The sequence below is a fragment of the Epinephelus moara genome, chromosome 2, assembly GCF_006386435.1.
Source record: "Epinephelus moara isolate mb chromosome 2, YSFRI_EMoa_1.0, whole genome shotgun sequence".
Classification (NCBI taxonomy): Eukaryota; Metazoa; Chordata; class Actinopteri; order Perciformes; family Serranidae; genus Epinephelus; species Epinephelus moara.
This window is the reverse complement of record NC_065507.1, coordinates 35,212,792-35,238,260: the sequence shown is the minus strand read 5'-3', so window position 1 is coordinate 35,238,260 and position 25,469 is coordinate 35,212,792. Positions and strand designations below refer to the sequence as shown.

The 25,469-nt window shown below is 40.9% G+C and overlaps 1 protein-coding gene across 1 annotated transcript in view; it reads left to right on the top strand.

Moving 5' to 3' along the window:
• The window catches only part of gpr4 (G protein-coupled receptor 4), a 76,573-nt gene extending 52,794 nt beyond the window's left edge, over nt 1-23,779 (top strand). Inside the window, exons 2-4 of the mRNA XM_050066638.1 lie at nt 13,096-13,846; nt 16,428-16,692; nt 19,162-23,779. Coding sequence (XP_049922595.1) covers nt 13,718-13,846; nt 16,428-16,692; nt 19,162-19,880 — 1,113 coding nt within the window. The 5' untranslated portion in view covers nt 13,096-13,717 and the 3' untranslated portion in view covers nt 19,881-23,779. The remainder of the gene's footprint in view (nt 1-13,095; nt 13,847-16,427; nt 16,693-19,161) is intronic.
• Nucleotides 23,780-25,469: the final 1,690 nt, after the last annotated feature.

Here is a 25,469-nt window from a genome sequence, read left to right as displayed (position 1 = left end):
GAGAAGGGACTAAAATATTACAGGCGGACTATCAGACATTCAGAGTGATAGGATAAACGGATAGAATGATAAATGACTTCATGAAATGTAATAGAAAAATTTTGATAACTAGAAAGCCTAGAACAGCCATGATGGTAATTATTATTTTGTAATGCCGTATAAATGGTATGAAATAGAAACACCAGCAGGATTGTAAATGCCAGTAAATAGTCAGTGCTTTGCTAGCCTGGAAAAAGTTACACCACAGCAGCGTCAGCTTTTAGCACGAGTTGTGAGGTGTAAATCGGCAGTAAAAAAGCAGCTTTGTGTGTCTGACTGTGGACAGTGGAGCTGTTGAATGGATTTGTAGAGTTTGTTGGTTGCAATGGTGGCTGTTAGCAGCTAACTCTGCTTGTTAGCTGATGAACCACAGCAGAGTGAGCGGATTCTGTGAGAGGACATGAGTTTAAGCCTAACATGTTGCATATTTATAAGGAATTCAGACTGAAATAAAGTTACTTTTCTACGTCTTAACAGTAGGATCAATAAATCAGAGATTACAATGAACCTGGGTACAAATAGTTGTCGAGATGTCACCATTAGTAATTGCTGGTCTCAAAGTTTGAGATGATGAGCTTGTCAAATGATGATCACTATGTTTGAGCTCGTAAATCATCCTGTCAAAAACTCTTCTGGAGAAATGCAAGTTTGTAATTGTGCAGAAATTATTTGTAATTGTAGAAAAAAATTTAATTTCAATACTTTCTACAATCTGGCAGCTTAATTCCAATTTCTGATACCTGTTTCAATCTAATGAGAGTAGTATAAGAAAAAAAAAAAAGACTAAAAGTAATGACTAAAAGTTGAATAAAATGCAATTTCTGTTCCCTAAAATTGGACTAAAAGATTTAGAGTTGCCATTTACTAAAACTAGACTAAAACAATAAAGGATAAAATGGCTAAAACTCATGAGCATTTGTGTTTAAAGGCGAGGACTAAATCTAAAATAGCTGCCACAACAAAGCTCTGTGTTCCTGTATGTGTGCATGTGTGTGTCCTGGAAGTGACCGAGTTGTAAGAGGTGTGTTGACATGTTTGATAGTGTAGCATTACCGTCTTCCTGCTTCCACTGTTTGACTGTCAACAGGAATGTTTGGCAAACAGCCACACAGATACTGCCAACTGAACTACTGAGATCTGGAAATGTGGCAGCATGCATCACTAAAAGTAAGTCAGAAGTAAGATGGGGAAGGAATAATGTATAAAAAAGTACACACATCTGATGGAAATAATGGCCAAAACAATAAAAATTAGACCTGAGTTAGAATACACCAGAAATAACTGTTAACCTTCAAACAGCTTTATCAAGGAGTGAGGACCGCACCTCACATTCCAAAAATGTCTTTGCTCTCAAGGTCGGAAATTCAGCTTGGACACACACACACACACACACACACACACACACACACACACACACACACACACACACACACACACACAGAGTCCTCTTTTATATCTTTCTAACAGGGTACTCATTACTGACCCTGGTGTTTCCGTTTTCTGAGACTCAGGTCAAGCTCTCGTTTGTGTCGTCTTCCCTCCTGGCTCCACAGTCTGAAGTGTTCCTGCACGGCCACAGAACAATTTACAAAACCAGACAATTAAAGGGATATTCTACCATAAAAACAAAACCAGTAACCTATCAGTTAATTTATGAAATGTGAATAATCTACTTCAAAAGATCCAGCGGTAGCCACTATGGCCATGGCCATTTTGCCATGATATTTCAACATCACAGAGCTGTGGTTGTAGTCTTATACCAGTTAAACATACAAGTAAGTAACTAAGTAATCTGATTGGCACTAAAATGAATTTAGAAATATTCAAACATGTTCTGTCCAGCGTGCCAGGGATTTGCGTCTCCATTACAACAGGACTACCTGCTTGGAGGTGTGTCTGTAACTGATAATGTGTTTGTCTTGAGTGATGACGTCAACAAGCAGCGGGCTGGTCCTTGGCTAAAGGTCCCCCATTACTTTGCTATGAGTGTTTTTCCATCACACAACAGAGCCTGTTGTCTGCTGCTCCTTATTTAACATCTCACTGTGGCTGTTTCTGATTGTACTCTTCCTCCCTGCGGTGTCAGTAGACTTGTTTTTACTAAAGAAAAGTCACTGGCAAAACTCTGCCAATTTGTTGATAAACACATGTCATATCCTATAAAGTCTTCATTATGCTTGAAAGCTTTTATTTTGAAGCAACAAAAAAAAAAGTTTTGTTTTCATCAGCAGTAACTTAACATGACTCCTATACAACTGAAAGCAAACAGGAAACAGTAAAATTAAGTAGATATCTGAGGTACAAACAGGGACACAGGAAAAAAACACAGAGATTCAGTTAGAAGCTACAAGAGTACTGAAAGCTGAACACACAGAGACTTTTAAAAATATCCTTCTCTCTGGTCTCCTGCACAGACAAACATGAGTTCAGTCTCACAACACACGCTTGTTTGAGGAAGAGAAGGGAGGGCGTCAGGGATTGGTTGTGGTCAGTGAGATGTCACTGCTGTCGGACGTGCTTTTGGCCCAACTCCAGTAATGGTCCATTTTGAGTGCGGCACAGCTTTGCGTGTTTAAACTGACAACTGAAACGCAAAACAGCACAGCATCATTTGATTCAGTGCGACCAAAAGTGCTGCTGGAAAAGCCTGATTAGTGACACAGCCTGATTCTCCTTCCCTGTCCACGAAAGAGCTCCATATGTGGAGTCTGGACGACATCTCACAAAGTACAGTACGTTATCATGTGGTGATAACTTTCACTCATTACAAGACATGTTTGATCACATTACTTCAACTCAACCTTATCAAAGGCCAAATTTAAAGACTTGTGATGTTGCTCTGTTGCCTTTTGTGTCATATCTCATGGTTCGTGGTTGCTGTGGGAGTTTACGCAGGTTGAGTGGTGATATGCAGAGTTGAATTACCTAGATCAAGACCATGAGAGCCAAGAGTCTGAACAATAAGGAGTGCAGCAGGGGAGTGAAGGGAAGAAAAGTTCTTCTTAAGTGAAGGACGGAGAGAGATCTAATGTTTGTGTGTTTGGAATTATGTCCTATAGCATGTTATTTGTAGATTTTCTGGGCTATGTGACAAAGAAAACACCTGTGTGTGTTATCTGAAAGAGAAAGTACGTGTCTTTATATGTGTATGTATATGTGTGTGTTGATAACCAGCATGTCATCTGCACAGCTGCCTTGACCTAATCTCCTCTGGCAGCAGATCAGACGCTGCTGTGTTGCACCGGACAGCACAGAACAGGTTGATGTAGGCCTCCATTGTACATACACACACACACACACACACACACACACACACACCAACACACACATTCCTAATTCTTAATCACTAATAAACCTCTTGAACTGCTTTCCAGCTATGAACAGTGGCCTCAAACCTTCAGTTACAGTACGTTCCTGCACAACTGTACCTTACGTAACACAAACCATTTTCAGCATATACCCAGAAAGAGAGATACAGAGAGTTTTGGCAAATGAGCCATTTAAAACATACAAGACTGCACAGGGAGAGTGGTGGAGGGAAATTATGGTAAAAAAGCAGAAAAGTGTCTTAATCTTAATTTGACTCTTAATTTTAAGGGTAGAAAGTCCACCGTCATCTGAGACGCAGGTAACACAGCTACATACTGTTACTGTAAAACAGGTCAATATAATAATGAATTTTGTTTTAGATAACTGGTATAATGAGCACTTTATGACAAATTAATGAAAGCCACAGACAACTGATCTCCTCTGATGTTAAAGGGATAGTGCACCCAAAAATGAAAATTCAGCCATTATCTACTCACCCATATGCGGATGGAGGATCAGGTGAAGTTTTAGAGTCCTCACAACACTTGGGGAGATCCAAGGGGAGAGGGATTAGCAACACAACTCCACCTAATGGAGGTTTATGGCGCCCCAGATTCAAACATCCAAAAACACATAATTGAAACCACAAAATATCTCCATACTGCTCGTCCGTAGTGATCCAAGTGTCCCGAAGCCCAGACATAAAAAGTTGTTTGGAAAAACGTCATTTGAACTCTGTTTTTAGCCTAATTGTAGCCTGTAGGTCCAACTGCGACACTGTAACTTGTGTTGCTACCTCCTCTCCCCTTGGATCTCCGCAAGTGTTGTGAGGACTCTAAAACTTTACCTGATCCTCCCTCGGCATATGGGTGAGTAGATAATGGCTGAATTTTCATTTTTGGGTGCACTATCCCTTTAAGAGCATCGCAGGCCTGGACTGGTCAGCTCATTGGCCAAGAGTGAAAAGCCAGAATTAAAAATACTACTGCTACTACTAATGCTTAAGAAATTAGTAAATCAAAGCGAAAACAACACAAAGCCGCATCAGTCACTCAGGACTTCAGACTGTCAGGTTTTATTTCATGCAGAAAGGTAACTCAGTTAAAGCTTGGGTAGGCGGAAATTTGGAGAAGTCAGAATTTAAAAAAATACCCCCTCCTTCTCCAGCTCTCCCCTTTCTAAGTACTCCAAGTATCCATCTCCAAATGCAGGAAGTTTACAACACTGATAGTACTTGAGTGGTTCTGAAAATTAACAAAGGAAAAATATCAAAACTCAATTCATACAAAATATACATTTACAATTTTTAATCATTACATCCACAATTTCTTCTATAAACAAGTATAATAAACAGCTCTCCATTCACGATAAGATGAGACATGGTAAGAAAGCTAATTAACGCAACCTATACAAGTGATCATCTAAGTGCTACATCACGAGATGCAAACTGGAAAAATACACAAAAGTAGGCATGTTAACTGAAATTAAACTTCCTCTACAGTTACAGAAACATGGGCAGATTCTCACCTTTATCACTCATGCACACACATCAAAAAGGGAGAAGTAAAAAGGCGTAAATTCTCCATGCTAAATTTCATTGCAGTGCTCTCACTGCTCTCACTAATAATGAATAACTTAAAGCCGTTAAGTATGAGAGGGTGGTGGTGGCCCAGTGGCTGGGGGTGGTGGGCTGGTGCCAATGACAGACGAGTTCAGTAGTCAAACAGCCTAGTTGTAGGACCTAGTTGGGGTCCTGTGAGACAGAATGAACTTTACAAAGCGTTGGTCTTGCAGAGAGCTCAAAGGTGGGTGTGCACTATTTCAGAGCAGGTACTCACATGTGCTCTGGAGGCATGTCCCTTTATTGACTATGATAGAACTGAACTAGCAGATACAAGAGAAAGTTACAATGCTTTGGATGAAGAAGTTGTAAAAAATCGGGAGGATATTCCTGCTTACCTCAACTCATAGACCGCAGAACCGGGGGGGCCAGGGGGGCCATGGCCCGGGTAACTTTTGTACTCTGACATAGAGGGCTGCATTGGGATTGGGTCCCGCCGGGTCCCCATTAAACAGTAGAAGAAGAAGAAAAAGAAGAAGATGTAGCCTAGCGACAGGATGTCAACACAGGAACTTGGTGCACATGCATGAGCGTTTCCACTCCATATTTATTCATNTCTGTCAGCTCCATCTGTCATGAGACAAACATGAAAGAAGACGTGCAGTTTATTGTGTTTCACCGGCGCCGAGCTGTCATTACGCGCGACTATTACGCACGTCTGCGCGCTCTTTATAACTCACTGTGTGAACCTATGTTGCATAATAAAGATTTGCCCCCTCGTAATTTTTAACCGCTCCCTCAGTAGGCTAACTTCATCCTGGCGCCGGGCTTGCCTTAACCTCAATCACTGCGTGATTATACAAAGGTAGAAAAATAAATAAATACAGAGGAGGAGAATAGAATATGAAACAGCCTTTATTTCATTAAAAAATAAATGAAAACAACGAAATAGGAGCGCTATTCCTGACCAGTGCGTCAAAAGACATAGAGACCAGGGAAACGAAACAAACAACCCCATGAATCTCTTTATTAATAGCCTATATAATGAAATGTTTTCTCCTGCGGGACGGGAGAAGACACAAAATCAATGCATCTCTATTATTGTGCGGGCATAAATTCTCAGAGTTTTGCGGGAGCGGGCGGGAGTGGACATACACATTGCGGTTGCAGGCAGTAATGGTCAGAAATTCAGCGTTCTGGTTACTTTTCAGTAACTGCGCAGCTGCGCTTGTTTTGTTGGGCGTGTGTGTGTGTGTGTTTGTGTGTGTGTGTGTGTGTGCGGCTCTGCACATCAGTCTGATATGAGTGCTGACTTGTGATGATAATGAATATGATGTTGATTTAGATTCAAGGCAGCAAGATGAGTTTTGGGTGTGGTTGTGAACTGGATGTACGTTGGTGTTTGCCATAGTTTCATCTGTGTGTTTGTGTGTAAACAGGCTTGGCCTGTTGTGTGTGAATGTTAGAGTGGGATCAGAGGGGTTAATCTGAGCAAGCATGTGTTCGTGTTCATGCGTGTACTGTAGATGTGACTGTGTGGCATCGGAATAAAAAAAGTGCTCCGGAACGTTATTTAATACATCAGTAATATTGTCTGTTTCAATGCATATGCCCCCCCACCCCCTCCGCGTGACTTGAAATTATGGCCCCCTCTTGTTCAGATGCGTTCCGCGGTCCATGCCTCTGACACTGTTGGCACTTTTTGATGATCATCTCTGTGTTGGCTTCAAATCGAATTTGTCATCAATAACAGTGCCCATGTATTTGTACTGATGTACAACTTCCACTGGTTCCCCATCGATTCTGTCTGCAGTCCTCTGCACTCCATGCTTGATGAAGTCCCCAAACATCTCCTTTGTTTTGGTGACATTCAGCTCCAAACAGGAGCTGCCAGTCTACAAACTCAGTGTAGGCAGTTATTGCCAGGACTGGAATAGGAACTTTCTCTGCAGGATTCTCCACCATTGAATCAGGCTTTCATCCAAGAGAACGTGCACATCATCTACATTTGCAAAACAACAAAAAGGAATGCCCTCTCTCTGACAGACGGGTAAGCTATCCAATCATTTCACTCGATCCAGAGAGAATGATTGGATGGGCTTATTGCAGGCCTGTGACAGCCACAAATACTGGATTTTTTCCCTGTTTTTTTCCCATAGCATTTCATTTATTAATAGATTGTCAGGATGTAAAGAGAATTTCAACAACAACAGCAAAACTGCTTTAAAAACAAGTTGTGTACCTGAACTTTAAAAAGGACAAAGCAGTGCAGGTCTAAACAGTCACTAATTTACAAGTGTGTATGTAACACAACAGTCCTCTGTGACTGTGATTGAGCGTCATGATTCCATCTGTCAGCCGCTGCATACTGACCTGACAGCAAAAGGGAACCTCCCAGGAGGACAAACACACACAATGTCATTCACATCTACACAGACATGTGAACACGAGCCACGACACCAACAGAGAGTTGAGTGCGTGTTGCTGTCGCATGCAAACTCTGCGTGATAAGCATCTGTAATTGACAGAGCAAACCACATTTCTGGGGACAGGGTGGACAAAGATAACACAAGTGATGTTTGCTACACACTGGGAAACAAAGTCATGTCACTGTGTTAGTCATAATGCTCAGGCAAATTAGGACTGACAACATGCCACTTAGCGAGATACAACAACTACTACAAACTACTGCTCTGTAGCTGATGGACGGGGTGTAGCTATACTGTTGCCTGAGCTGACTAAAAGTTCATCACACCCTGTCCCACACACACACACACACGCAAACACACTGAGAGCACACTTTACAGAGAAGTGATAAGGTTGATTGGCAGTGGTTTTGTCATTAGCATGTGGCCCTACTGTTTAATCTGATGAGGAAGTGATTCGCTCTGTTGTGTTCATTGGTGACAAATGTGATCTCAGCTCTTTGATAAAGTGCTGCGACTGCAGGGTGAAGCAGAGACACTTCGATTTGAGACTCACTTGTCTTTAAAGTCCTAAATGTTCATGTTCTGAAAGTTGCTCTGATCACAAACATCAAATTGAAAATAATAAGAATCTTAGTACATACAGTATATTCAAGTACTGTTCTTGCAATTTAAAGGTACCGTACCGTTTTAGTTTATTCAGCTTTTTAACTTTAAGTATTACCCTTCCTTTTTCCTTTCTCTTTCCTTGGTATCTTTTGTCCTATATCCTTCCATCTTTTCATTCATGTTTCTTTTTTTGACATTGGATCTTTCCTTTTCTTCATCCTTTGCTCTATCCTCCTCCACATGAAAGGATAAAAATATTCAAAACTGGAGATATTAGTGAATATAAACTCTTCACTCGAAATACTTTGGAAACGTTTGTTGTACTTTAAATACATTTAATGCCGGACTTTTACTTGTAAAGGATTATTTTTATATGGTCAACAAAACACAAAATTAGAATACTCATCCACTAGTCATATTAAAATTAACAGTGAAATAGACTTTGCATTTTCAGTTTCACAGACAGTGCCATATCTGAACAAAGTGTGGATTTGGTTTCAACACTGGGGAGCACACGCATGAAGAGGGGGAGGTTGGACGGTTAAGCATCAATCCATCAATTAATCAATAATTTCCTGCATTCTGGTGAATTTTTTGCACGCATTTTTTCTTTTCTGCATCAATTTAAAGTGGAAATATCTTTAATTTCAACAAAATAAAAGAAATAAAAGTCTTCTGGTACTTTTATGTTTTTTATTTTGGGGATCAAATGCACATGTTGATGTAAATATAAAGGGGGATGTGTGACATAATCAAAAGCAAGCACAAATGGTTCTTAAACACATCAGAGAGAAGGAGTGAAGTTTCCCTAAAAGGCTAAACACAAGAGGCCTTCATAGACTTGCCAGTGTTTCTGTGGGAGGCAGCTGAGGCACCGCTTACTGGATGTGGAATTCTAACAATACAAACAAAACTTAAGAGGGAATTTGAAGGACAAACAAGACAATTTACCTCCAACATGGCATGTCTCTGCAGTGAAACATGGACACAGTTATAACGTGGAATGCTGACAATGCAAACAAAAGTTTATGGGAGGTCAGTGGGAGGTTGATGGTACTAATCTAAACTTTCAATGTGAGACTTTTTTGATAAAGACAGTTAACCTAATAAACATCCAACAGTCAAATATCTCTGTACTGTGGTGCTGATGTGTGTGATAACAGATTACAGCAGAGTTGTAACCCAGTTGTGGTTCAGTTTATCAACAGGGATGTTTCTACCAACAAAGAGTTATTTGACAAGGTCATCTAATCCCTCGCGCGTGTGTATGTGTTTGCTTACGTTTGTCTATATGACTATGGCACTGGGTCAGCTCTGTCCAAAGGTACTGTTCCACACCAGTGACTGTCACCTTATCACGGGCTGAAGCTGTTTCCCCCACAGATCTTTAAATTGTTTTGATGTGTGGTGACAGACATCTCTGAGGCCTCTTGCTGGGATTTTATCCAGGAAGTGAACACAGTGAACACAGAGCCTTCCTTTTCCTTTGGCAATAATCTACCCTGCTTCATAGTGGGAGCTGCCCAGTGCAATCACAGTCTTTGTTAAAACCTTTGATCATGAACCAAAGCATCACAGGGCTAATTTTTTGTTCGCAACACCCCATATCTGCTGGGTTGAACCATTATTGGGCTGATATGGTGTAGTCTTATCACAGCCAGTTGACAGTCTCATTTCCACAAGTTTTTTGGGCATGTTCATGGCCCCAAAAAGTTGATAGATAGATATTTAGTAGTCCTTGAGGTAATTCGTTGGGTGCCATACAGCAATTGTCAGATACACAGACAACTATAATAACACCGACAACAGCAACACCAAAAACAAAAAAAACCCCTCAACACCAGGGTTCCTCTTCCATATAATAGAGCTATTCTAATGTTTTTGGTAACCTGTTTTAGCCGGAATGTTTTACGTCTTTTTTATATCTGTTACTTATTCATTCTCTCTTTCAAACTCGGCACTAAATTTTAAACGTTTTAGCGCTGCTTGGATGGAGACGGCTGGTTATTTGTGGCGGCATGTCATCACATCTAACCAGCAAGTGGGCTAAAATTAACGTGTCCACCAGGGCGTAGTATTTCCTGGTGCCAAAGCCAATTGGAGCCGGAGCCAATTAATACTCGTCGTATAGAGTCACTTGTCCCTGGAGTCAATGCCAACAGTAATGTTTCTCACTATAAACAAAAGCAAGATGTTAGTGGGTGTTAGTGGGTTTTTTTGTCCAGTAGGAAAAGGGCTTTAAGCCCATCATGGTCTCCAGAGGATGAACCCTTTAGGACAGTGTATGAATAATTGTCATACATTGTCACATGACAGTTTTGATGTACATGTATGGTCCTCAGAGAAACCTCCCTTTATTGCCACCATTAGATCATCATTTTTGTTTTTACACAAAATTGTAATGGACATATTCAGCACTGTCTCCTGTACAGCCAATTTGAAACAGCAAATGCATTTTTAGTTAAACATAATGCTGAGCAAATACATTTTCTGTTAACATAATGAGGAAATGTTGCTAATTAACATGCCTGGCAAGTTGCAAAAATGTTGATACTGAACGTACCAACAAAATGATCACTGCAAACATTTTTCAATTGTTTTCAACACAACCAGTCATTGTGACTACAGCATTATTTTCATAATCTTTTTATGAAAATGTTACCAAATCACGATCTTTCTCTAACCTTAACCAAAGTGCTTTTGTTGCTTAAACTTGAGACAGGTGTTTGGACAGGAACCTTAAATTCTGCTGTCAAGCTCTTGCGTTCTATACATCGTCCACAATCCTTCCCAACCACCTCCTTCTGAAGCCTATGCAGTACATGAATGTGGTCTTTCCTTACCTCAAAGAAACCACTCCGAACATAATCCAGGCAGCATTTACATTGCCACACTGTTATTAAGAAAGAACTTTCGTAACATATTAATGTAATCTGGGAGTCAGCGTTGGCATATTTTATTGAAATTTATCTAACACTTTCATGGTCCCCAGATAATCTCTGTCCATTCCTGTGATTACATGACCTTCCATTAGTGCCACATTTAGATCAGATAACACACTAGATAGCCACTGGCCAGATGGCTATGAACTTTTCTGTGGATTTTCATGGTCCACAGAGGATAAACTTACACCAAACATTCACTCTATAAGAGAGATTCTGACACCATGAACCATTGTGTATTGCTAAAGATGATGAAAACAGTTGGCTGTTCAGGCTGAAAAATATATTGATCTGAGAGGAATGAAAAGAAGCTGAAAAATACATAAACTCTGTAAAAGGGCAGTTGACAGAACATGATAACGTGACTGAAAACACATGTGGAATCACATCAGCCATATGCAAAAATATTGAGGTGATCCAAGATATACAAACAGAAACTGGGCCAAGGGTGGAAAGTGAGAAATCGAGGAGTGAAACAGAAACTCTCTCTCTCTCTCTACTGTACATGCATATTCAGGTCATGTTTATATGAAGGCTTACATAATGCTTATCATATGTCCTGAATTTTCCGTTTGCACTCTATGCAAGGTCTTTTAGTGCCTGCACTGCGTGTCAGCATGTTCTGTTATCATACCAGATGTTAGACAGTCCCTATACAAATGTCACCCAGATAAACTTCACCTGTTCCACTGTACCCGCTGCATGAAGTCTTCCTCTCTGTGCCTCTTTCTTTCATTTCTACTGTATCTCAGCCCATCGTTGCAGAATTCAATATATTAGAAGAAAAGGGTTTGACGGTATGTGTTGAGAGCGTGAGGGTGTGCTCATTCCATGCAGTTTTGAGTGGTTTGTTTTCACCGCGAGAGGGATTCGATTCACTTCGAATAACCAAACAAACCAAATGCCTAAAACTGCAGGTCAGAGTCTTGTGACTAGAAACCACAGTGCATTCAAAGTATATGTTAACTAAATGTAGAGCACAGCAAATAAAGATAGGAAATGAGCCTGAAACACAGAGCTTAAAGTTCGGGTAAAGCCAAATCAGTGAGTTCTTTCTAAACACATTATACATATTGGAAAATATCTGTTGAAAACACATTAAAAGACAAACTATGTAGTAATGAATTGTGGATTCAGACAGCTAAACTGTTTTCTATTCAAACAACTGTGTGTCCCTGTATATCATTCTGTGTCCCTGTGTTTAAATTTTGGAGGTTTTGTGGGACTGTGAACACAGCACAGGCAGAGCTCTCCACAAGTCCTTCTTTTCCTCAGCAGCAGCAGCAGCAGCAGCAGTTTGTGATTCGCAGGGTGGCTAAGCAGAACTTATCAGATCAGATTGATGGATGAGAGGAGCAGCTGCTGCAGAGGCAAACATTTAGACCCAGCAGAATTAACCATTAAGTTTCACTGTTAGAGCGCCTGACCTGCTGCTCCATCTCTGCCCCAAGTACGCTCTGCGCTCCTACAGTGTGCTGCTATAAATAACCGAATAGTTTATATATTTCAAAAGCGCTCCTAATGAACAGTCCAGCTCCAAAACTAGAAAGTCTATTTGTGCTGGCAGATGTTTTAATTGTGGTGGGCTGCCACAAATAAATAAATGTGTGGACTTTGGACTTTGGTAGAGGTGTAATGAGGGCTTGACATTTGACAAGGCAAGCAGGCAAAATGAAGGACGAACTCTCTGATTCTAATTCTGCATTCCTGATTGAAGTGAGCACCAGAGGATATAAATTACTGCACAAAGAACATTGCATTTAGTGAACTCTGAATTAAGTCATACAGACTCATGCTGTTTGGCTGAATATTAAATCCAAAGATCTTTTCATTTGAATTCCACTTTGCAAAGATGTCCAAAACTGTAAACGTAATATGTGTAAAATAATGCACAATACATCTAAAACACTGTAGTTCTGTTAGTTGGAGTTGTTTGAGTTTGAATAATTCAGCTTTGATGAGGAGCTGGGACCAGATCATACAGAGTCTATATGATCCAAACGATTTGCATATAGATTAAACAGCTAGAGGTCACAAACATGGATGCAATAAATCTGTTTTTTCCCCACTTAAACAAACAACACTAAACAAATTTTTCTCCTTGTTTTGTTTTGTAGGATGTTTGAATTTTAAAGCATCATGACTTAATGCTCACTCTACTTCTCTCCCTCTCTCTGTGTCTGTCTGTCTGTCTGTCGCTCTCTTGCAGATGTTTAGCAGTAAACAGATGGCCTCTCGGCTCAAGAGTGGTGAAGCTCTGTAAAGTCATTCCCGTGTTTTAGTGCGAGTGTCCCTGAGGAGTTTTATGTGTCATCAGGACCTTGAGACACACCCACTCAGACACACACTGATGCTCAGCCTCTCCTTTTCAGAGTAGACCTGGCAGACCTCTAATCTCTAAAAGATTGATGAGGTCCTGTCCAGGTGCAGGAGGCCTGGCACAGCGTCGATAAGGCAGCCTTCATTTCACCACATTTTATCCCGTGCTCCTTCCTCTCCTCTTTTCCTCCATGCGGAGGGACGCGGGGGCTGCCTTTGAAGTGTGAGAGAGGATTATGACATGCCAAGGCCCTTGGGCGAGAAGGACAGTGTTTTAAGCAACAGGAACCATGAAATTCCCAGGAAATGACAGTTCTCTTTTCTTCTGTCGCTCCATGTGGGACAGCTCTGTGGTAGCCGAGCAGTACGCCAGAGTCGGCATGCCACTGTCAAACTGCTGGAGCAGGAATATACTGAAACTACAGAGGGACACTCGGAGCTGAGAGTAGCTGAACACACACCACCCATCCGCACACACGCACAAACACACTCAGAGTGTTCCACGCAGGACAATGTGCAACATCTCGTTCTGTAATGTGGAAAGTAAGGTGGACCAGTTCTTCCAGCCCACGCTCTACATCATAGTCATCGTTCTGGGGCTGCCCACTAACTGTATGGCCCTGTGGGCTGCCTACATGCAGGTGAGGAGGAATTCAACGCAATACAGGGCAAACAGTGGATGTACACATGGTCATTTGGGGGGGTGACATATTCTTTTAAAGCTAAACCTGAATAATCTTTACAGGATGCAAAATTGTTTGAATACAATAAGCAGATTCAATAATGATTCTGAATCAGACAGAGAGTGCATTACATGGACCTCTATTTGTATTGAAAGGAAATGGAAACAGTTTGAAAAAGTTGGAAGGAGCTTATATAAGGGGCATGAAAAATAAAAAAAACTCCTGTATGATGCAGCATTAAGATGCACCACTGACGCCCTGACACTGTAGTCATGTCAGTCAGCAGCAGTGCCATAATATCATGGCATTATGCACAGTGACTGCATACTTTCCATTATCAGCAAACAAACTATTCGGTAACATTTACCGGAGCAGCCTCAGTGTTTTGGCTGACTGCTCATTAAACAACATTGTTTTGTTTTCGGTAAATTACGGAAGAGAGGAAACCATATAATGAGTCATATAACTACTATAAAGTGACGGGTAACATGATTTTTCACAGTGTAAAAACAGATTATTAAATATGACATGGCTTGTTACTTACATACATACAATCCACTGAGCACTGGGGCTGTTTTCCCATACAGCATCAAACATTTCCAGTGTTTCCCATGGACTTTCAGTTTACTTTGGCAGCAGCAGACAGAATTGTTATTGACTTTTCATTCAAGCAATTTCACTAACTCATAAAAGTGAGTGACATTTCAACATGAGATTATTGTTTTGCTTCCATCTCAGCATCAAGGCCACTTCTCCAACTCTAAACTCCAACTGTCTACATGCAGTCTGAGCCCTGGCCCAAGCATATTATGACTCTAAAGAGCACAGGTGCACTGTGTCATAGGTGCATTATGGTTACTGTAATTCCTTAACGCCCTTCAGTGTTGGCAGCATTAACTGCACTGATAAGAGCCACCAGCTTTGTGACAATACCTGAAATGAATCCAAAACTTGAATGCTTAGCGTGCTGTTTATTTAGGGCAGTTCTGTCTAAAGATTAACATTGTAATATGAATACAGCATGGTAAACAGAGCTATCTCATAGTAGCTGGATTTCAATCCAAGAGCTAAGAAATCAAATTGGAAAGGTGCACTCAGTAGAGTGCAGATATTTGTTAGGCAGCGGCCTGATCACAGCCACTCCAGACAATTCTTTTAATTCCAATAGACACATTTAAGAAACTCCCAGACACTAAAAAGCAAAATGCGCCTTATCTGTTATTGATGGAGCCGCAGCATAACTGGATTTTGAATGACATTAACTTTGTCTGAAGGCTACAGCACAACAAAATAGGAAGTAACAACAACAAACACAATTAAAATGGACAAAGAAAGACAAAAATTAACAACGCACGGTGGGTAAGGCGCCCCCGAATCTCATTGTTTCTCCAATTTGTGGACAATTTTGGCTGTAGTTCTTCTTCTTTGAGTAAGCCACTGACTGTTAACGGCTAAGGTGGGCTGCACGCATACCATATCATAAAAATATCACAACCATGCTGCCCATGATCCCATCTTGCAGGCTGTCCTATTTATACAGATACCATTTTGGCGCTGCTACTGCCTCCTATGGCAGCTTAAAGGCGAGACCACTCTGTCCCCCATTCAGCAATCGTACCTTTTATACAGAACAGTGAGGCAGCATGACAGCGCAATATTCCTGCCTTAACAGGCAGTGTAAAAGAAGCTTGTAAATCTACAAAATCTACCATAACCATAGTTTTTGAGCCACAACAAAAGCCAAAATATGGCCTGCAACAGACATAAGGCTTGTTGTTTTACTGTACTGGTCAGTTGAGAGGAGTGAGGGGTCAGCCATCAATAACGGTATAAAACAGTCAATAAAATAGGTTTTTGAACAAGTTTGAATCACTGCCTGCAACCATGAGAGGTCCTTAAGCATACAGTCACACATGTGCACACAAAACATTAGGCTGATTGGTCCAGTAGTATTTGATATTAACTGCTGACAAACTGACTTAATGGAAGCTGTGCAGTGGACAAGTTAAACTGCTGCCGCCAATATATCTGTTTACCTCTCTCTCTTACTTACAAACCCTTGTTGTAGTAGTACATTCCTAAATTGCTCTTCTTTTTTTTTTTTATAAGGGATGAAGTATGTTGATCTGTATGAGACACTGAGTAACAATAAAACAGTCAGACCTAATGAGTCCTTTAAAGACTTTGCATTTGTTCTATGTTTTGACATTCAGGAAGGAAATGATTTGTAGCTGATGGAAACATACACACATCATTTGCATTTTATTTTCTGTCACGTGTTAAGTTTGCATAAAGTGCAAACACAGACACTGTTTGCCTCATTATCTTTTCACTGACTGTTTAACTTGTATACTGTACAATAGCACAGAAGCTGAACAAAACACTGTTATACCTCTGTCATTGGACATGCATATTTCTCTTTTGATCCATTTGCTTATCTAAATATATAAATCTTCATCCCTTTAACATTACTCACTCCTGTCTCCTTATCTCCTCTTTATCTTTCCTTTCCTTACCTTCATCATGTTCCTCTTTGCAGGTACGGCAACGCAATGAGCTTGGCATCTACCTGATCAACCTGTCGGTTGCTGACCTCCTCTACATCACCACTCTTCCTCTGTGGATCGACTACTTCCTGCAACGCGATGACTGGATCCATGGTCAGACAAGCTGCAAGGTCTTTGGCTTCATCTTCTACACTAATATCTATGTCAGCATCGCCTTCCTCTGCTGTATATCACTGGACAGGTATCTGGCCGTGGCATATCCTCTGCGCTTTGCCAAGGTTCGACGAATCAAAACAGGTATGTTGGGTTAATTTTAGCATTTCTTCTGAAAAAATAAAAGATCCACCCTAAAACAAATTCACATAAAAACTAATTATTGTTTAAAGCCACAGTGTGTAGAATTTCTCCCATCTAATGTTGAAATCATATCTTGCATTCAAACGGATAGCACACTCTAGCGCCTCACTGTTTCAAACATGTATTGCAACAACGGTAGCTGCTGTGTACCAAAAGGCTATGATAACATTGATGAACCCATGTCATCCGATACTTCATGGAGTATTCATTCAGGCTCCTACACAGACGGGTCCATGTCATTGGTCCGACAGCCCATTGGTCCGACATCCCATTAGTGCGACGGTCCGCGGTGTTGAACGGCTCCCAGCGGGCATATTTCTACCCTGATGGTGCGCCACGACCGGCTCTGGGTCAGCTGGGAAAGGCTTGAGGCGGAGCAGGCTCACGGCTTATTTGTTTGCCACTTTCTTTTTCACTTTAACCCACACCATGATCTTTTCCTAACCCTAACCAAGTGGTTTTTGTGCCTAAACCTAACCAGACCTTAACCACAGGGCATCCGATGATTTTGGAACGGACTTCGGAACAATGGGTTTAATATGGTCGGAACAATGGGATGTCGGACCAGTGGGCAGTTCCCACACAGACACAAGCGACAAACCAATCACGTCTTGTCTTTTGACGACTGACAAGTGGCTCAACCTCACACACCTAATCCCTCTCCTCACATCACTGCCCCGCTAAGAGCTGTTAGCGACCAGCGCCAACAGCTAACACCGCTGCTAACAGCTGTTATCGGCCAGCGCCACTATTAGCTGTTGCCACTGTTAGCCGCTGTTAGCTGTGATTGCATTACCTTTCTCCTTCAGCAGCTCTCTCCATCTGGGAAAGGCTACCCTGATGTTGACCCTCGTTTTTTGAATTCGCTGGTCTTGTTGCCTTTTTTATTCCCTTTTGCACTTTCTTGGCGACGAGGATTCCGTCTCCCGTGATGTATATGCATGATCCTGCATTATGCTCAAAGAGTGAGACTTTGTTTTGCTGCAGTAGTGCCGAGGTAGTAGTGAAGTGCCTCTTGCTCCTCTCCTTCGGCTTCTCAGTCACGCAGCGCTGGCCTTTCTCTCAACGAAAACACCGAAGGCGGGGCTGTATGTCCCTTGCTGGCAGATGTATTTTCAAGATGGCGGAATGTTATGGAACCCCCTCAGACGACTTGCCCGCACAATGTACAAACAAATCCGAAATTCTCCTTTTACGAGAATAAGTCAGATTATTGGTGGAGGTTACAGTACACCAATGATGACATGTTTCATAAATGCAGACATCAATTTTTGCCAATAAATAACTGAAAATGTCACACAATGTCCCTTTAAGAGGTGTATCTGTGTCATTAACACTTGTGATGGATGAATCTAAAATAAAGATTTATGGGAGGAAAAGCAACCAACTTTCCAACAAAAAAACAGTAAGTACTTTCAGATCTGACATACGGGATACTGCATCTAGTACTACATAAAAATACTGTATCTGAAGATTAGTTCCCCAAACCGTGCTGCTGCTTAGCCTGGAGGGGATGCATGTCTTCAAGTCTGCCATTCCCTGACATAACAGGAAATTCATTTTTTGCAGAGATAAGATCACTTCCATGTCAAGAGAACTTTTTATTAATAACTAATTAAGTCCCTGTCTACACGTATCCTGTATAGATATTTTCGAAAACTGACATTTTTTCCTCTGTTTTAAAAACGAATTCTTTCCACACAACCTTCATCTCCATCCACACTAAAACAAAAAAATAACCTATAACATTCACTAGCGTTACCTGTCTTTGTAGTCTCCCTTGACACAAAGGTTGTAAAGTGCACAGGCCACTGTTATCTTTTTCAAAACACCTACTGGAGATCTCATCATCATTTATTCTGGTTTGATATAAGGATGAAGGAGCTCACTCAAACACACAAGTGTTGCTCTGGCAATGCAGAAGTTTTCCTTCTGCTCCTTATCAACACTTATTCCACTCTGGTTCATACTGGTCTAATCCAAAACCATTGTTTCTGGTGGACTAAAACACTGTATAGCACACGCCTCCATTCGTCTGTGAAGTGGTAAAGCAGTACTAAGTTCAAGTGTATAGTCATTAGACCAAGCAGTGCCTACAAAACGTTAGCAAATCAGTAGTTGTTTCTGGTATATGCTCAGCGGTGTCATCATTTCCAAAATGCCCTGTTTTAGATGTCCACACAGATAAACAGTAACCGGAGTTTTAAGAAATCTGTGCCTTAGAAGATATTTAAAAAATCTGTTCTATTGACCAACTCCATTTGCATGTGGACTAGAGGCCAAAACGTAGAGGAACACATCCATTTTCAAAAATATCTGTCTACATTTAGTACAGTACAGCATTTACAAAGTTACTGCAAAGTTTAACATTTCTCACTCTTATTTTCTCCTCTCCTGAACTTCCTGCAGCTATCCTGGTCAGCGCCATGGTGTGGATAATTGAGATCGTAGCCAACTCTGCTCCTCTCTTCCATGATGAGCTCTTCCAGGATCGGTTCAACCACACCTTCTGCTTTGAGAAGTATCCCATGCAGGACTGGGTGGCAGGGATGAACCTCTACAGAACATTTCTGGGCTTCCTCGCACCATGGACAGCCATGCTTGTTGCCTACCGTGGGATCCTGGCAGCAGTGCGCTGCAACGTCTCAACAGAACGCCAGGAAAAGGCCAAAATTCAGCGTCTGGCATTGAGTCTGATCCTGATCGTTTTGCTCTGCTTTGGACCGTACCATGTCCTCCTCCTGGTGCGGAGTATCATGTTTCTAAGGAAGCCATGTGACTGCGGCTCAGAAGAGAGCTTGTTTGCAGCCTACCATGTATCGTTAGCGCTGACCAGCCTCAACTGCGTCGCCGACCCCATTTTGTACTGTTTCGTCAATGAGGGGGCTAGACACGATGTTGGCCGAGCTCTTTCAGCTTTACTCTCTGCAGCTTGCAAAAGAGGCTCCTCCTCCTCACCATCACACGCTGACATACTCAACGCTGGTTCAGTGACTATGGACACACCACTAGCAGCAAAGAAGCAGCCTTGTGTGTACGCAGATGGAACCAAGACAAGCAGCTACAAGACAGAACTGGTGGCACTGAAGGAGGAGTGTCTACAGATGACCATCCTCAGTAGGAAGTGACTTCTATCTGGAGCATTCAGTATGAGGTCCAAACTGCTCAGCTCAGTGGATGGAAGAGGCTCCGTACACTGAGAGGGTCTGATGTCTTCTGGCTTGACAAGCTGAAGTCAGATGCATTTATGAGGCTGTAGATGTTTGGGGTCAAAGCTTCCACTAAATAACATTAACAAGCCAGAATGGAAATGAGATTTATGACATATACAAGACATATTGTCTGTAGCCATGGTAGCAGCTCCTGTGAGATTACTTAGACACCAGAAAATTATTTGGTGAATGAAAAAATGGGGAGACTACTTGGCTAATGTTAGATCCTTACCAGTAGTGGGGCAAACAGGGTGGCACTTGAGGACTTGCTGTTAATCAAAAGAGTTTATTCTTTGTACAGTGACCCCTTTGGCACATCTGATACTGACAGCTTGTCTAATGTTAGCATTTAACAAGCTGTATTATCATCAATCCCAGAGTGCTGCTGAGGCTGACAAGGATTCTGTCATTAGCTTTAGAGGTATCCTCATTAAGAGCTGGACCAGAGGAAATTTTGACCCACTGGTGGCGCTGTGTAAAAAGTCAGGGGATCACCAAAATCCTCAGGATTCAGCCTTTCACCCGCTAATGTCTGTACCAAATTTCACCGCAATCCATCCAGTAGATGTTGAGATATTTCAGTCTGGACCAACAGAAGAACAGACCAGCTGACATTCCTACAGTCATCTCACTGGTGTGGCTGATAAGGATCTCCTCAAACCCCGCTTGGACAAGTATCTGGAGTACCAGGAGTAATTTCCAATGCCTAGAAAGACGTTGAATATTTAAGTGGAATTATTTAAACAGACCACATTTTGCATGGCTGAGTATCATTAGTGTCTGCATGGACACCCAACTAGACAAAGGGCAGATGTAGAAGACCGGGGTTTGCACCCAAATTCACCCTTTTGGAATATGGAAGAGGAGCAGAAGGGTAATACAAAAGATTGTAGATTACTGGTCAAAAACATTTTTAAATGGTAACTTTGGTATTTTTCATAGTGGACCCTATTTTCCCATGTTTTTGTGTCTAAGTGTCTAATGGACACAACCTTTTTTGAAATTGGTCCAGTATTGAGTGAGACTGCTGCAGCCAACAAAACAGTCTACAATGTAAGACTAATGGGCAATTGTGCATGTCATGTCAATGTATGTCCGCTAAAAGTTGCTTTGCCACTGACAGGCTCAGATTATTGTTCTAGGTGTCTAACAACATTATGGAAAAAGATATTTAAAGAGACAGACCTTTATGTTAAAGAGTAAGATCCTTTTTGTTTAAGCAGAACAGTCTAAAAATTGCTATTGCCAAACACCACCAGACTACATTTAAATAAACAGCAATTATATCATCATAAAATGCAATTCATTTAAAATTGACAGACACAAAATGAGACTCATGAAACCATTTGGGTTTGTTTCTTCACTGTTCCAGCAATCACCAACTCTGGTTTGGTTGAAATAAACCCATAATTCACTCAGTTAGATGTGAAAATAAGCTGGCTCTATACACGCAAAAATTACTGTTTAGTAACAGGAGTTTGGTGGGTTTGCTAACAGTGACTTTGGTGCTGTATCTGGTAAAACAAAAAGGATCCTTTTAATTATATTGTCAGACACTCAGAATAATAATCTCAGCATGTCAGTGGCAAAAATAAGCACAAACAGTGGACGTACATTGATGGTAAAAAGATGACCAAAGTAGTTACATTGCTGCCTGGTGTGTAATACTGGAATAATTTCAAAAATTCACTCAGACACAAAAAATTGTAAAAAAAAAAAGGGTCCAGGTTGAGAAATATCTAAGTTACTCTGCAATGCTTGTTGGAAATGTCTAAACCATTTTATTCGTTTTCTGAAGGAAATAATGAAGCCTAATAAAGTACCTCAGCTCGTAAACTGTGACAGCAAGAAGGCTTAGAGTAGAAGTGTCTCTAATGTTATGTGAGCAACATTTTTTACTTTTACTACAGCAAGCAAACAGCAAAATAATCAAAACTCAGTCCACTGAAATAACAGAGCCAAAACCAAATCCTGCATTCAGCCCAAGTTCAATTTATCAGTAATTTTAACTACATTATGTGGAGAGCACTGTTGAGCACAAAAATATCTCAACCTCCATGAATCCAAACAACGTGCTTCATGTTTGGACTTTGGTAAAGGCACCTGATACTGTTTACATTTCTATTTGCCTCCTAACTTTAACAGTCCCGAACTTCATAAATGATGCACAGAAAACTTTTTTTTTTTTTAATTTTCAGTTTTTCTAATTATTATGCAACAAGTTTTCAGATCTTTTATCCCTAAAGGCGAGATTTGTGCATTCCTTCTTGAAGAAGTGACACTCCTGGCGGGTCCATGTCATTGGTCCGACAGCCCATTGGTCCGACATCCCATTAGTCCGACGGTCCACGGTGCTGAACGGCTCCTGGCGGGCGTATTTCTGCCTTGATGGTGCGCCGCGACCGGTCAGCTGGGAAAGGCTTGAGGCGAAGCAGGCTCACAGCTTATGTGTTTGTCACTTTCTTTTTCATTTTAACCCACACCATGATCTTTTCCTGACCCTAACCAAGTGGTTTTTGTGCCTAAACCTAACCAGACCTTAACCACAGGGCATCATGATGATTTCGGAACAACGGGACTTTGGAACAATGGGTTTAATATGGTCGGAACAATGGGATGTCGGATCAATGGGCAGTTCCCCTCCTGGCTGCTAACAGTTTGCCATATTCGGAAACAAATTAAGAGACATTTCTCTGTAATGTCAAAAGAGTGAAGACATAATTAAGAAATACTTGTACTGGATAACGAGTATCCATATAAAACCATCTCCAGTGGTCAGGAGAACTGTGGGAGCATTCAGAACAGTAGTGCAACACTGCTCGTTTTAATTATTTATTTTTAAGAAATAATGATAAATATTCACAACAAACATGTCTCTCCTTTTGTACTTGAAGCTGATTGTTCTTAATGTACATATAACTGATAATTTCCGATCCGCCATGACTAAATTAGCCATATTGTGCCATATATTGGCTACTTTTTGAAGTCCTTTATGTGGACAGCTGTCAGGACCTGGCAAAATGGAAATCTTAAAAATTGTTGCAGCGCATTTTTGACGTAACACTGACATGCGTGACCATCCTTTTCCTAGTTGGCAGCTTGTTGTTACAGTAAATCAACACAAAGTGACCAAACACAGCTTTTTTCACAATAGTTGGGATCCCAAACATTAATGGTAGCTTCTACAACAAAGCGTTGAATACTATACATAAAGAAAGTACAAGTATAGGGGTCATTGCAGACTGGACACAGCTGTCAGGGCAGAGGAAACTTCAGCTCATAAAATCAAGTTTGTAGTTGTCAGCTTGGACTATAAACTTCTTTTTTTTCTTTAAATCATTGGTAAAAAAACCAAACATTTCAAACAAATTGTCTGTTTACATACAGAGAGTCCAGCTATGTGTGCAGATATATAACAATGACATACAAACTTTCCTTGTATGGAGTGTTATGGCTCAAGACAGCAAGTGTCCATGTTGTAGTTCCACTGGCCAAAAACGACATTGAAAGGGACAGTTTTGAAAGTGTGTAGGTGATTCCAGCAACATGTTTTTTAATTTTTATTTATTTTTTTATTTTTTATGTTGTCTGGCATGAAAGCATTCCTCTATTCAGTGCAATGATGTTAAAGCAGATTTTTTTTTTGGACACTTTCAGCTCTCCAGTGTTGCCCTAAACGCTGCTGTGTGGCATTGCTTTTGTTGTGCATCTGCATGTCATGTCTGAGAGAGGACGCACCGGGCTTCAAAATAAGTATTTGTTCATCAACAATGTCAGTGAGAAATAAATTATGCATACAAAATGTTGGGTGCTGCTGTGTTTGTATGTTTGGCACCTACAAGCTGAAAAGGCTGCATGGCAGAAGCAGCTGGATGAAGGTACCTTTTTAAATGGAAATGAATTGAAGGACAGAGACCGTTTATCATCATACTCTGTCTTCCTTTTTCATCTATTGGATTTTCTTTTTCTTGCCCCCATAATTTCCCTCAGTTCTAATAACATTTCACTATTGCTGAAATTGCTAAGATTTGGGAATGCTGTGACAGAGAGGGTGGTCAGATAATCATACAATTTCAAAAGGTTTAGCCAAACTTATTTTGAAGAGAAAACAAGGGCAAACTGTATACTTAATCCCCAAACTGTGAATATCAACATGACAGCTAAAGGCTGATGTCCTTGTCCAACTGTGACCGACTACACTGGCAGTGCTTGCACAGAGGGTTTATTACTGACTTTTTTGCATGTACTTACTGGACTTTTACATTCAAATAAATGTCCAAAATTAGCACCTGCCACTCACCAACTGGCTGAAATAGGCCTGCTCTACTACAAACTCTCATCACTACAACATATGAACTGATCGACCACATTTTGCTTTGCATCGACTCTGCACACTAGTGACTGTCAATAATTGTATCGCAATTGTATCCACCATTGCTACGGTCACTCTTACTTTATCTAGCACACTACCCAACTTCTAATAATCAAGCCAGGTACAAGAGAATGGATTTTTTTCTGCAAAGAGACTGCAAGTTTGTGGCCATCAGGCCTAAAAGGAAAAATGAAGGACTTGGTGGAAGAACTCTTAGAATAAATTTTACCTCTCTTACTTCTCATAGAACGGTTTGTATGACATCCTACAAAAATTGCATGCACAACAGTTCTCATGATATCCTACAGATTTTTACCCACCTGATTGGAGCCTTTTAAAATATGTGAGATATGTACGGATTTGTGTGCATTACCTTACTTATGGATTAAAAACTTAATTTTGGGCCCTGAAAATGAATAATCTTGCTAAATTACTGCAAACAAGCTCTTGGTTTGTTGCATATCAGTGTTTCGTAATCTTCCAAAACAGACAGTTCAACAATCACACACACTTTTGCAGCACTTTATGCAGTGATTGGTCAAGTATGAAAAGCAGTGTTTGAACTTCTGTCTTTAGTTCTCTTTTTTCATTCTTCACATAATTACTTCTACTCCAGGAGAGACTGCTTAAAGGGAAATTTCGGTTTATTTCAATCTGTCTCCTGTCGTCCTAAATTTGTTTCAAGCGACTAGTGACATAAAAATAATAGTTAGCATGTTAGCTGTTAGCCTAGATACAGCCGGGGCGCATAGTAGCGTCAGACCTGTTAAAACGTAAGTGAACGCGCATACTTCAAGTGCAAAGTTAGTCCACTAAACAAGCATTTTTTCCACAAAGACTGCCTCATATCATTAGGATAAATGTCAGAGAACATATAGAAAACGACATGTAAACGTGTTGTCTTACCTTACCGGTGTGCTGCCATGTTTGTTTACCATCTAGCTCTGCTTTCCAAAGCGCGGCCGAAATATCGCGAGAACAAGCAGCGATCTCATACCGTGCCTGAAATCTCGCGAGAACAAGCAGCAACAGCTGGAAGGCAGAACCGGACAGTAGCCTGAAAAGTTCATTCATTTATTTTATGAAAGATTTATAGAATAATGGCTGACTTTTTGCCAGACTTCGACTTTGTG